Source organism: Macrobrachium rosenbergii, chromosome 9, assembly GCF_040412425.1.
Source record: "Macrobrachium rosenbergii isolate ZJJX-2024 chromosome 9, ASM4041242v1, whole genome shotgun sequence".
Taxonomy (NCBI): domain Eukaryota; kingdom Metazoa; phylum Arthropoda; class Malacostraca; order Decapoda; family Palaemonidae; genus Macrobrachium; species Macrobrachium rosenbergii.
In genome coordinates, this window is record NC_089749.1 from 54994343 (window position 1) to 55006807 (window position 12465).

General features: G+C 37.7%; 1 protein-coding gene across 1 annotated transcript in view; it reads left to right on the forward strand.

The window, feature by feature from the left end:
* The first annotated feature begins 229 nt into the window (after positions 1–229).
* Positions 230–12465, forward strand: part of LOC136841827 (glucose-6-phosphate exchanger SLC37A2-like) — a 30462-nt gene continuing 18226 nt past the window's right edge. The window contains 3 exon segments of the mRNA XM_067109187.1: positions 230–448; positions 7073–7236; positions 9200–9278. Of these exon segments, the coding sequence (XP_066965288.1) occupies positions 369–448; positions 7073–7236; positions 9200–9278 (323 nt within the window). The 5' untranslated portion in view covers positions 230–368.

Sequence of the window (12465 nt, forward strand, 5' to 3'; positions counted from 1 at the left end):
AGAAGCCGAAACATCCCAGAGGATAGGAATAATATCTAATCAGTTATCACGATTTAATAATAATTTCCAGATGATTAGGATACGATTGTTCAAGTTATTAGATTTTTTCCCTTGAACGAAGTCGAATCCAAAGTTTATTATAAAACTCGAACGACTGCTGCTTGCAGTTCATCAAAAATAAACAGATGACGTTTGACTCGGCTCGTTCACTTTGACGTGTTCCAGTTGTCACTTGTCAGTCGTTCGTTGGGAGTCAGCTGCTTCGCTCAGTTGGTGTCTCACCCTCGACCCAAGCTGGTGATGTGTCATCTCCTCTTGGGAATTTCTCGTTACATCGTTTTATATTAAATAATAAAAGTGCATCGAATATGGCGAAGTTAAGCCCTGTCGTCCGTTGGATTGATGGTTCCTGCTGCGGAAATGTGTCTGAACAAAGGAGAATATTGGCGTAAGTTGTATGGGAGGGGGAAACGACGAACTGTGATGTTGACGTAAATAGTCCTTGGACAAAAGGGAACCTGCCGTAATTAAGGTTGAGGGGACGAATGACTGTGAGTCATACGCTAGGGCAAAATTAAATTTGCGAGGATCATTTGCTGTGTCATTGAAAGGTATTACAGGAAATATGGCGACGTTGGTATATTCTGGCCTATCATTTTGTCTTTGTCTAACCAAAGCTAGGCCTTATTATCCTGCTGCCCTGATGTAAACCTACGACAGGGACATAATTTTAACAATTTTTTTTCCTTATTCGCATACGACGCGTCACAAAGAAGTTTTTGTTATGATTTCCTGCCCAGATCCTTTATCGGTAGTCTTAATTGTCAGGTTTTTCATAATTTTATAAACCTAACCTAGGGCTAGCTTAATCTCTACCCCTGAAACCTCCAGGCCTACCCACGAAAAGTGGTAGCTTGGGGTAATCTCTGCATAACCATAAGGGTAACAGTAAAGAGTAACTCTGCCCAGACTGCCATGTTGTTGTTACAGAGTGGTTCCGTGCATGCGTAGCCTAAGTTATGGTAGAACTAAGTAGTAGCTCTGCGGCAGCGATTTCCTTCTAACTTAACTTTTTCTACAGTTTTTTGGTTGCTAATTATAGATTTACCTTCAATTTTTGTTGCACGATTGTAATTAACCACAGAACTTCATCCAACAAGCTAGGGGACCCGATGGGAAAGCTGGGTTATGGGTGGGGTATACCACCAGGACAGGGTGATTTGCTCCCCCGCTTGTTACTAAATTACAATTTAGGGGACCCTAGGAAAGCTGGGTTGTGGGTGGGGTAGACCATGGGGGGGGGGAGAAGACGACCAAATTTTACTGTATAGGGCATTCTAGAGACAAAAAAAAGTAACTATACTAACCTAACCTAACCTAGCAGGCCATGTTACATAGTTGTGGGGCAGAGTCAGTTCTGATGTTAGTTGCAGGTTAATTATAGTCCGTCAAAAAATGATGGTCACTTGTTGTTAAGCAACCAAAATACTACAGGAACAAGGGGATGAAGAGTTAGAGGAATTTATTTCTGGTGATAGAAATTCATTTCTCGCTATAATAGATTCCACAAAAGCTGATGGTAAGTAACCACGTAAAATAAGTGTAATCCTTGTTAGGAGAGCTGTTAATCAGCTCAGTGGTCTGTTAAAACTAAGCTATACTTACTTACTACAGGAAAAGTCAATTTCCACGATAATACCCGATGCAGAACAACCCCATAGTTCTACTATCACAAGTTCAGAAAGTATATGAAATTTTGGTTGAATTTCACATGTTTTGATAAGGACTCCATCCTGATGCCAGCCCAAGAACTATATTTACATACCTATCAACCTCAACTTAAGCCAATTCTAGGGCACCCCCATCTTGGAACATCTAAACTGTCATAGGGAGCCTGGGTGCTTCAGCTACTGTATTCCACTACTATTTTTCATGTTTGAATCATGAACTGGCCATAGAGCTCTTCTCCACTGTTACTGAAATAGAATCTTTATGCCATTTGTAAAAATATTTTACAATATAATCCGAGTGGATCTTGTTTGTCCTCCCCAGGTGACAGTAGGGAAGACGTGACATAGCCACCCTCCCCCTGCAAACCGGTTTGTCTGCCCGGGGTGGGGGTTGGGTAGGTAGGGGAACAGAAGGGTAGGGGATACATCCACCCTCCTCCTGCAAACCTGTTTTTCTGCCCTGGATGGGGGCTGGGTAGGTAGGGAAGACAGCAACGCTGGGTTCCAGCACGCGAAGTGCGTGCCAACAAGCTTGTACCAAATATTATGGCTCATGGCCGGCTTGTTCCAAATCATGTGCCCCTTTGCCTTATTCATGCTCCTTTTTAATTCAGTCTGAACACTGCCCTTTAGGAAAGGTTACCAAATTATCTTTGCTTTTTTTAGTTTTTAGCTGTATTAGATTTTTTTTAAACAGCTTTATCTTTTCCTTGTGGCATATCTTGTGTTTTATGCCTTTTTGGCCATTTGTTCGTATAAGGTAGACTTCTGACACGGGATGGGGTCTGTTGAAGCTTGGAAATAAGGTTTCAAAATTTGATGGTTTTTGTGTGGAGGGGGTTGTGGGTAGCCACCCATGCACACAGTAGTCATATCGTGTTTCTCTTCAACTGGCACTGCATATAAAGTACCATGAGCATGTTCATATCCACAGTGGCAGTAAGAAGTCTTTCCTTGGGACTCTCATGTCAGCCAACACAGGGAGGTTGCAGTGCATTTCTTGTCTAGACAGAAACAACCAGCTAAGCTTTGCAGGCCATCTTTAGCCACTTGTTGCACCAGTTGTTCCTCCCTCCTAGCTCATACCCCTGTGTGGAGAGATCAGAGAGGATCTTGCTTCTTGGCTTACAAGTGTTTACAGATGCTCTCTCTCTCTCTCTCTCTCTCTCTCTCTCTCTCTCTCTCTCTCTCTCTCTCTCTCTCTCTGTGTGTGTGTGTGTGTGTGTGTGTGTGTGTGTGTGTGTGTGTGTGTAGAGAGACTCCGCAAAGCAGGTACTTCCTTCTCAGCTGTCGAGTCTGGTGCCTTGGAGTCAGTTGCCATGGCTTCCCTCCAGGCTGCCTCATGCCTCAAACTTTGATAGAATACATTAGCTTAAGTTAGCCTACAAATATTGTAATTCTGATGACTATAATATTTCTAGGTGCAAAGGGTAGATTAAAGGTAAATGTTCACTGTTGTAATTCTTGTTTTGGACAGAAATTATACAATACCTCTAGGATTATGCTTTCCACTTTTCCTAGTGGTTATTGGAATCCCAATATGAAACTGGAAGTAGCTGATTGGGAGAAACATAGAGAGGGAAATTGCATTCTCTCAAAATTTTTAAATAAAATTCATTATATACACAAATAATTTGTGGTACCTAATATATTGTAGTTCCAGTTACTGTATAATAGTGTTAGGATGAAATGACAATGATGGTAGGGACTACCACCCTCCAATTTACCTTGCAGTTCTGGAAATTGCTTAACCTGATGTGCCCTAAACTATCCAGTCTTAGTGCCTGCTGATATCAGTGATGGGTCAGCTACCTCACACACTTTGCTAATTTGATTCAATTCTATATTGAAAGTTTTTTGCCAACGGTGCAGCTTTACCTGTCCAAGCCTTCATAATTTTTCCATTAAAAGTGGGTTTAGGGTTGCATCCCCATCTCAGAGTATTATAAACCCATCGCCTTTGGACACAGTAATATTTTGATTTCACAATAATCTGCTGTGTATGTTAAATTAGGATATGCATTTGGACAATAATGTCTTAGAAACTTATCACTTTGCAAACAAGTGCAGGTAAAATTTCTAGGTATGTACTGTACCAAAATAGCATAGGCTAGCTGTATGTTTCACCTTACTTACGGAAGTTCATATGTCTCTAGACTTTGGAGCGAGTAGCCTAATAGAGGGTCTCTTGGATCATGTCAAGATTTGCGAACCCGCTCGCAGCAGGGTTCGCTATTCTTTACAAGAAGATTATTGGGTTTGTTATTCTTTACATAGGAATAATCTGATTCACTGTTCTAGACATGAACTCTTCGGTACCGGGCATTTAATCCCCCAGGGGCTAGTACTAAACAAGGCAAAGTACATTTGACCCCCAAGGGCTAGTACTAAACACAGCAAAAGAGTGTAGATGAATCACGGTTTTGCCGTGTTTAGTACTAGCCCTCATGTGGAATTGGAGGTTGGACCTGAAAGGGTTGGCCATTCTTTACATGGGGATCATTGGGTTCGCTGTTCTTGACATGGAGACGTTGGGTTCGCTAATCTTAACATGATCCTGTCTCTCTAACTCTCATGTGAGTTTCAGCATAGATGGACGATTTGTCCATTGCTACTTTGATTACCTTTGGGTTAACTAAACTCATGCATACCTCCTTTTTGGCTACTCACTTTCTGTTAAGAGGAATATTTTGTCCTATAGTATTTTAGAGTGGAAAAATAATTTATTAATTTTAATGTTACTAGAAACTTCTTTTTAAAAAAAAAACAAAGTCACCAAAATGAGACCAGATCTTCAGAGCTGGAATTTCTTCGACTAATTAACTACCTTCCCACTCTGACCCTTCATTGTTTGATATTGCCTCAAGTTGTTTCAGTAAATGATCCCGTGAACAGTTGGTGGAGTAATGCCATTTAGCATAGTTACTAGTTGTCTGGTAGTTATGCTTTTCGTCTAGAAGCGAGTGGTTATTCTTGCCTAAAATTCAGTTTTCCACAGATTAAGAGGATTAGGAGAAATAGTATCCTTATGATGAATCCAGAACATGCCTGTAAACACTTGTATTAGGTTTTATGTTTTCTTTGCAACATTATAATAATGATATTTTTATGATAAAATAAAGTTTTGTACATACTGGGCCGGCAGAACAACTTAGCTATAGTCCCAAGAACGTTCCCGACAGAAATTCAAAGTCGAACTGACAGGTAGGTCAGGTGATCTACCAAAGTCCTCTGGGTCCGGGAAGAGAACAACGTTTTTCATGTCAGATTTTCTCTTCCACCTGACTAAAGGTTGGGGAGGCGCCAACACAGACGTAAATATCTGTGGAAATAAGACAAAGGGGGATTTTATCAAAAAACAAATCATTTTAACGCCCATTAAACTTAACGTCAAAGATCCTTAGCTGATTACCCTTGGAGGAGGGCAGAGACAGCTAAAAAAAAAAACGGGAAAATTTTTTTTTTTTAGGAATAAACAAAACCATGGTTCTTCCAATTGGGCAGAAGACTTCATGGATACTGTCAAGTCTGCATGCCTCAGAGCCAAGGAAGTGACCTGACAGCCCTTCTGGATCATATCAATGGGGATAAAACCCACTTACATGACAGAGCCTGTTATGGATTTTCAATGGGGATTAACCCACTTACAAAACACAGCCCTCTAGATGAATCATATCAATGGGGCTATCCTCTTACTAATGACAGAGCTAGGTAATAAAAAAGAAGGAGCTAACAACCAAAACAAACCACCTGACCAAGCCTAACCTTGTTAGTTTGAGATGAAAAATATAGAGACCTTAACTCTTTTTAAACCATAAAAACACAACAAACAATTAAAAATAAAAAATTAAATAGGTTAGCAACAAAATGAGCCAGGTCCGAATCCATGGAAACACAAAAATAAATAAACTTCTCAATGTCACACGAACATCCAAAAGAAAGGAAGCAAAGCACTGAAAAACCATCTCCAGTATGTAGAGTCCACAATAGACTGGAGGACCAAGACTTGTGGAAAGCTAGAGAAGTAGCTATTGCTCTCACCTCATGAGCATTAACTCTTAGGAGCTGAAAATGGTCTTTACATGAAAGATGAGCCTCTTTTATAATATCCTTAATGAAGAAAGCCTGGGCATTCTTGAAATTGCTCTTGAAGGATCCTTGACAGAACACAAACAACTTTCGGTTTGCTTCTGAGCGTTTCTTTCTCTCCAAATAATGTTTAAGCCTTACAAACAAGTGTGTGCCCAGCTCCTGTCCTGAAAGATCGGAACTTTGACCTCAAAACTCCTAGGCCAAGGTTTTCAAGGGTTCTCATTCTTTGCAAGAGAGGCTGACAAGCAGATTGCAGAGTCCTTCTTAAAGCCTACAGAACCTTCCAAAGGTTGTAATTCGCTCACTCTTTTGGCAGAAGCAAGACGCGAAAACACGATTTTCTGGTCAAATCCTAACGAGGCAGGGAGGATTCAAGCCAACATTAAAACTTTAGGACCACGTCCAAATTCCAGCTGGGAGGTCTAGGGGACTTAACAAGTTTCAAAAGACCTTATAAGGTTCCCTAATCTTTATTATGATCCAGACCTCTGTGTCTAAAGACTGAAGACAGCATGCTCCTATACCCCTTTATGATGGACGATTTGTCCATTGTTACATTGATTACCCTTAGGTAGTTAACTAAACTCATGCAATCTCCATTACAGAGGTTTGGAAGAGAAACTTTCTTAGATCGGCACCATTAAGACTTCCAAACTTTTTGTCCTATATGAAGATCTTTAGAGTGGAAGACTAATCTCAGCCTTTTGTCGAAAATGTTCGCTCTAAAGTTGACAGTCTGAAGGCTACGGGAAGACTGGACAATAGTACCTGGGGCTGTTTGAGACCAGATCGCTCCAGAGCTGGAATTTCCTGGGAAAATCTATCATCCATTCCAGTACTCTTGAACCAGTCTCTGATGGCCATTGTTTGATCATTGAGCTTGGTTGTTTGAGAACTGATCCTGATTAATTATCTTGGGGGAAAATGTTCCATTTAGGATAGTTAGCTAGTTGCTCTGGGGTCCGAGATTATGCTTTTAGTTCTCCAACCTCTTGTTCCAAAATAATCCTGCAAGCGAAAAAATGAAAATCAAAGCAGAAGGAACCAACAACAGATGTTGAGGAACCATTACAGAGAAAATCTGACATGAAATCGGGAATGGTTGATTCCCAGAACATGATCACCTGACCTAAACACTTGTATTTAATTTTTACTATAGCTTTATATCTTGCAAGTTTCATTATAAAATCTAGATTTTATGTAAGTAAATTACAGTACTGCATAGTTAATGTGACTTTTTTTTATTTCAGGTACAAGGCATTTATCTTGATAGTAACATTTTTCATATACTGTACATATCACCTTTCAAGGAAGCCCATTTCAATCGTGAAAACTGTATTAAATCAGAATTGCACCAATAAAACGGACCCAAATCATACCAATAATACCCACTGGTGTGACTGGAAACCCTTTGGTAAGTAACACAAGTAAATATTTTTTGTCTCTGGCTTAATGCTTTGTAGGATTGGGATTTGTATTGAATACTATCAGTTGAAAGTTATCTGTAGTATATTGTACTAATATTATTTAAAAGTTGAATCAGTTATCAGGTAGTATGTAAAATGATGAAATAAACTTATGCTCTGGGAAGATCCTTCAGCATCTCAGTCTTAATTCAGGAAGGATGTGTGTACGTATGTTGTAGTCATCTGTGACACAAATCTCACAATTGTTGCTCAGAAATTTCATTTTTATAAATTGTTGAAGGCATACTTGTATCTGGTTGCAAGGCTTTGACACAAGGAGGATGCCTATATTGCAGCTACCTCCAGATCAGTCTTGGATAAGGTATAGTGCAAGCATCCCTTGCTAGGTCCAAGCTCCACTGCTTTGTGGAAGACTTCATAGTCAAAGTTTTAGGAACGTTCCCTCAAGAAGAAAAAAATAAGACTCAATTATCAGTGCAGTAGACTGACAGAAGAGGATTCCAAATTGGTCCTGGCAAAAGATATCCCACTCTAAGGTTTTCTACTTTACGTTGCCACCAAAGGAGGTGTTTTCATGTGAATGGGGTTAGGCATCCCACGAAAACCATTGGTCTTCATATATCCTGCATAGTCATACTAAAAATACATGATTGAACCATCTTTAAGTCAGATGCCAGACCTTGAATGTAGAAAATGAACAAAACTAGTAACAAGGCTGACAGCAGAGAAAGTGACAGTATATCAGCTGGTTTATCAGGAACAGAGTTGAATCTCCCATTACATGATGTGTATTGGGAGATGCAGTATTTTCAGACTTGTACTAGCATATGTTAAGTTCTCAGTTTCCAGTTTCCAGTTTTATTAGGCAAGTGCCCCTGCAGAGAAACAGAGTGGACAAAGTGTATCCACTGACTAAAAAAGTACTAGTACAGTATACATCATGTACCCAGTGTACAAAATATACTCACTGTACCAAGTTTCTGCGTAGTGTCACACTTGTGACTAACATTTTGACAGCAGGTTGATGGATGACAGTTGTTATCAAGACAGGTCCCCAGCAATGGATGATGGACCTCCCAGACTGGCTCACTGGTTATTTAGATAAAAGTGGGAGAAAGACAGATTTTGAAGATTGAGATGGTTTGGACACAAGATGAAAACAGATGAGAAACTTGTTATAAAAAAGCAATAGATGAAGTAGCAAGATAAAGACTGAGGAAGACCCAGGAGATCAAGGAAAAATAGAATAAATGAAAACCTGGAGCTTTTAGAATTCAGGCAGAAAGTGCACAAGACAGTGGAAAGAACTTGGTTCACATCTCCTCACTTAAAGGGAATAACTGATATAAAAAAATTTTGTGATGATGATGATATCCCTTAAAATGACAGTTGCAGATTTATTGACATGCAGAATGAAGTGTCTGAGGATCAAGAAATTGTTGCAGTGGAACAGTCAGTAAATGATATAGCACTGATTAACATCCAGTCATTCTACTCCCCCTGCAATAGTTACATGCAGATTGGCAGCATAATGGTTTCTTAGTATAAAGCAATTATTTGTTAAAACCAACTTCCTTTACACACACTTCCACATTAATTTTGAGCAAAGTGATCTCACTGTGAGCTTTTAACTAGTATTTTAACCACTGGTAATTGTTTTTTTTTTTTTTTTAGCATTGTCCACTCTTTAGGTAACCTGACCAAAACCAGCACCTTCATAAGATTCTTAAGATGATGATCATTCTTTCAAGATTCAAAGTGTGTTTGTAATGATAACTTTTCCAATTGTCCTAGTTAGGAAACTCATTAGCTACTTTTGATTACCAAATATTTTTTGTGGATCAAGAATTGAAGTAGAAACTTGTAAGATTAAATTATTTATTTGGTTAGTGTATATAATATAGAGAATTGTAGTAGTGTGCCTTTGCAATTCAACCATATTTCTTTCAGATGATGACAACTCACAAACTCTATTGGGATTTGTGGACTCGGCTTTCCTCTTTGCTTATGCCTTTGGGATGTTTTTCAGGTGAGAATGAATATCAACATGGTTTTGTTGTTTTAAGTGTGAAATGGATTTTTGTAAGATTTTATCTAATATTTCAGTTTACCTTTTATCCTCTTTCTAATAAAAGATATATGTTGACATACTAAACCATATCATTACTGTGTTGGAATGCATAGAAATCAGATATTGATCAGATTAAAATTTGCTTGGTGAGTACCGCTCTGCCATCTGCCATAACTCACTGAAATAGATTCTGCTAATGTATGGCTTTGTTGTAGGCTATACTGTGGATTATTTATACAGTTTCACCATGTTTTGACATGGCTTTAATTGGTGCTTCTTGGACCTTTTATCATAATGCATTTTGTCAAGTTCATTTCCAATATAAGATTGGACTCTGTCCCCTCATCACACCACAGATGCAGGTCCTGTTAAATGTGAAGGATCTCTATTATAATTGTAATAAACATCTGAGGGACTTGTTTCCATTGCTTGTTATTGCATAAGATGCTGTAATGATTTTCTTTGGTTACTGTAAAAAGATGTAAAGATGTGGAATTCCCACTCCCACATTTTTCCCAATTCCTGTAACCTGATATTCTCTCTTAAAATAACAACCTTGCCAATTGCTTCAGGGGTCAGCTTCCTCATTTGTTTGTTTGTTTGTTTTATTTTTGTAACCCTGTTTTGCTCTTAGTTCTTTCTGTAGGATTCCCAAAAGTAGATTGCTTGTGGTAGCAACTCTCTTAAGATTTTAAGGGATTCAGTAAATTAAAAAATGTCAGAAGTAGTAAAATCAAATTTTCTTCTGATATGATTGTTTGAATGGTTATTATTTTCTGTCATTGACATCTCATTATTTTTCTTTTCTTGCTTACTATAAATTTATTTTACATTTTACACCATGGTATGGTGTCGTTTCAAACTGGATACCTGTACGTGATCATATTACAGTAAATTAAAATAAAGTCAGAAGTAATTGTTGTGGAAAGGTTAGCCCATATGCACTCCAGAATGTTAACGGATACCACAAAAACTGTTGTTAATGATAAATACAATCTTCTGATAAATTGATAATACAATATTAAAAAAAGTTATGAATGGTACTAAATTATTTTCTGTCATTGACATCTACATAAAAGGATTATGTATTAATTTAGCATTTAGAGTCTACTGTAATTAAAACAGTGCTCATCAGATGAGTATTTTCAATAAAAAGGAAAATGCTAGTAATGTAGGTTTCAGCGTAAACATTGGAAACATGCACAGGTGTAAAAAAATTTGAGACTATTTTTCATTAGTTAAGCATTCTTTATAAATGGTATGTGAAGAGTAAACATTGCACTTCTTTTTCAAACAGCAGCTTTCCAGCTTTAAGTGGTTTTAAAAAAAAGCCAACAAGCCAACTCTCACATTTTTATTTAGAAAACAGATTATTATGCCATATATGGAAGGAATGGAATGAGGTCAATCAGTACTGGATTACTGTACTGAAATTTACAGTGATCAAGACATGCAGGTTTTGAGTTTTGATAACTTTATAAAGTATGTGGGTAATACAAAGAAAATAAATGTATTTTATTTAGAAAAAGATTATTATGCCATATGGAAGGAATCAGATGGGTGAGGTTATTGAAATTTACAGTGACCAAATTTTTGGTCAAAAAAAAAAAAACTGTTTACATTCAAATCATAAATTGAAATTTTTTCAACTGCATTTCATCATCAGGCAGTGGAAGTAGTTGTGGATGTTTATCCTGAATTGCCCTTTGCTCTGTCCTCATCAATTAAATCAGATCTTACGAGCTAATCTGAATGGGAATGCAACTTACTCAAATCTTTTATTTGAGAAATTCATTGAACTTGCACTTGTATCTATCTTCTGGATGTTGAGCTTGCTTCCAGCTTGTCTTGGAGAGGTCACTTTGTTCGGTTTGCTGAGTCTGCTTCTAAAATTATTAATTTTAGATTGTTTAGATATTGCCAGTTCTTTTATTCATATCAGTTGTTGGAGCATTATGTTGGGCTCCTGTATCCTTATTGGTCTCGTATTTTGGAAGCTTGATCTTTTTTAGCCATTCTTGATGGGGTTGAATCTAAGGCAATTTGTCCAGTCCTCTTCCTGTCTGCTGGAAGGTGGCTTTTCATTTGTCTGTTAGAACTATTTTGGTCACTGTTCTGTTTAGCTTTGTGAGGAAATCCTCCTGTCAAATGATCATGCAACAGCTGTCAGGCCTTCTTGTCCCACATTTGCTCCATGAAAGTTAATAATCTGTGGCAACCCTTTTCACAAAAAAAAAAAAATGCAAATAAATTACTGAAAAATCCTACAGCACAAGTTAAGTACAGTACTGTATAGTTTGATCCCACATGTTTGTGTATTTATTGAACTTTTTAATACAAGACTACTAGTCCAATCCATACCTTAGCTTAAACTGCTGTATTGAGTACTCATGATTGAGGCTGCCTTTATCCTGTTAATGTGTTCCAAACCTTCATATCTCTGTACTAGCAGCACAGGTTATTTGTAATGTACTGGTGGGTGGTATGTATCATTGAAACCAAACTACATACTTATGAAATTTTGATAATTCAAAAGAAGAGTTGGAATTATTGGTTTTAAAATAAAAAGAAGTATTGAATTTATTGATAGGCCTTTAATTTTAAAGGTTTATGCATTGAAGTTTACTCCTTGGGTATTACGGTTATTTCACTGTTGTTATTATTATAAAGGAGTTTAATGCAACCATTTGCATTGCTAGACTCGCAAAGAGCTCACCCAAAGGATGTATTGTTGAATGATGAGAATAACTAAGTCATAAGTTAGAGTTGAAGTTTGACAGCTCAGTAGGAGTTGACCAAAGGAATGGATGAAAAGCAGAAGAAAGTAAAGCAAGATAGGCCTGAAAGGGACTACAAAGATTTGTTAATGCTGCCCACATTGTGCCATGCAAGGCACCCTGTAAATGTTACTGCATTGCAGGGCATGTTTAATGGAGTTTTTTCTTTTTTTTTTTTTTTTTTTTTTTTTTTTTAATTAGTAGATCTATTTCTCTGCTCATAAATGGAATGTTAGGGTATTAAATTTTGTCACCTGATATAATAATAAAAAACTAGATTTAGTTTGCTAGGACTGTTTTCCTCCTTTGGACAGTAACATCATAATTTCTGTATGTGATGGCAGAACTTTTTAATTCTGGATATTTTA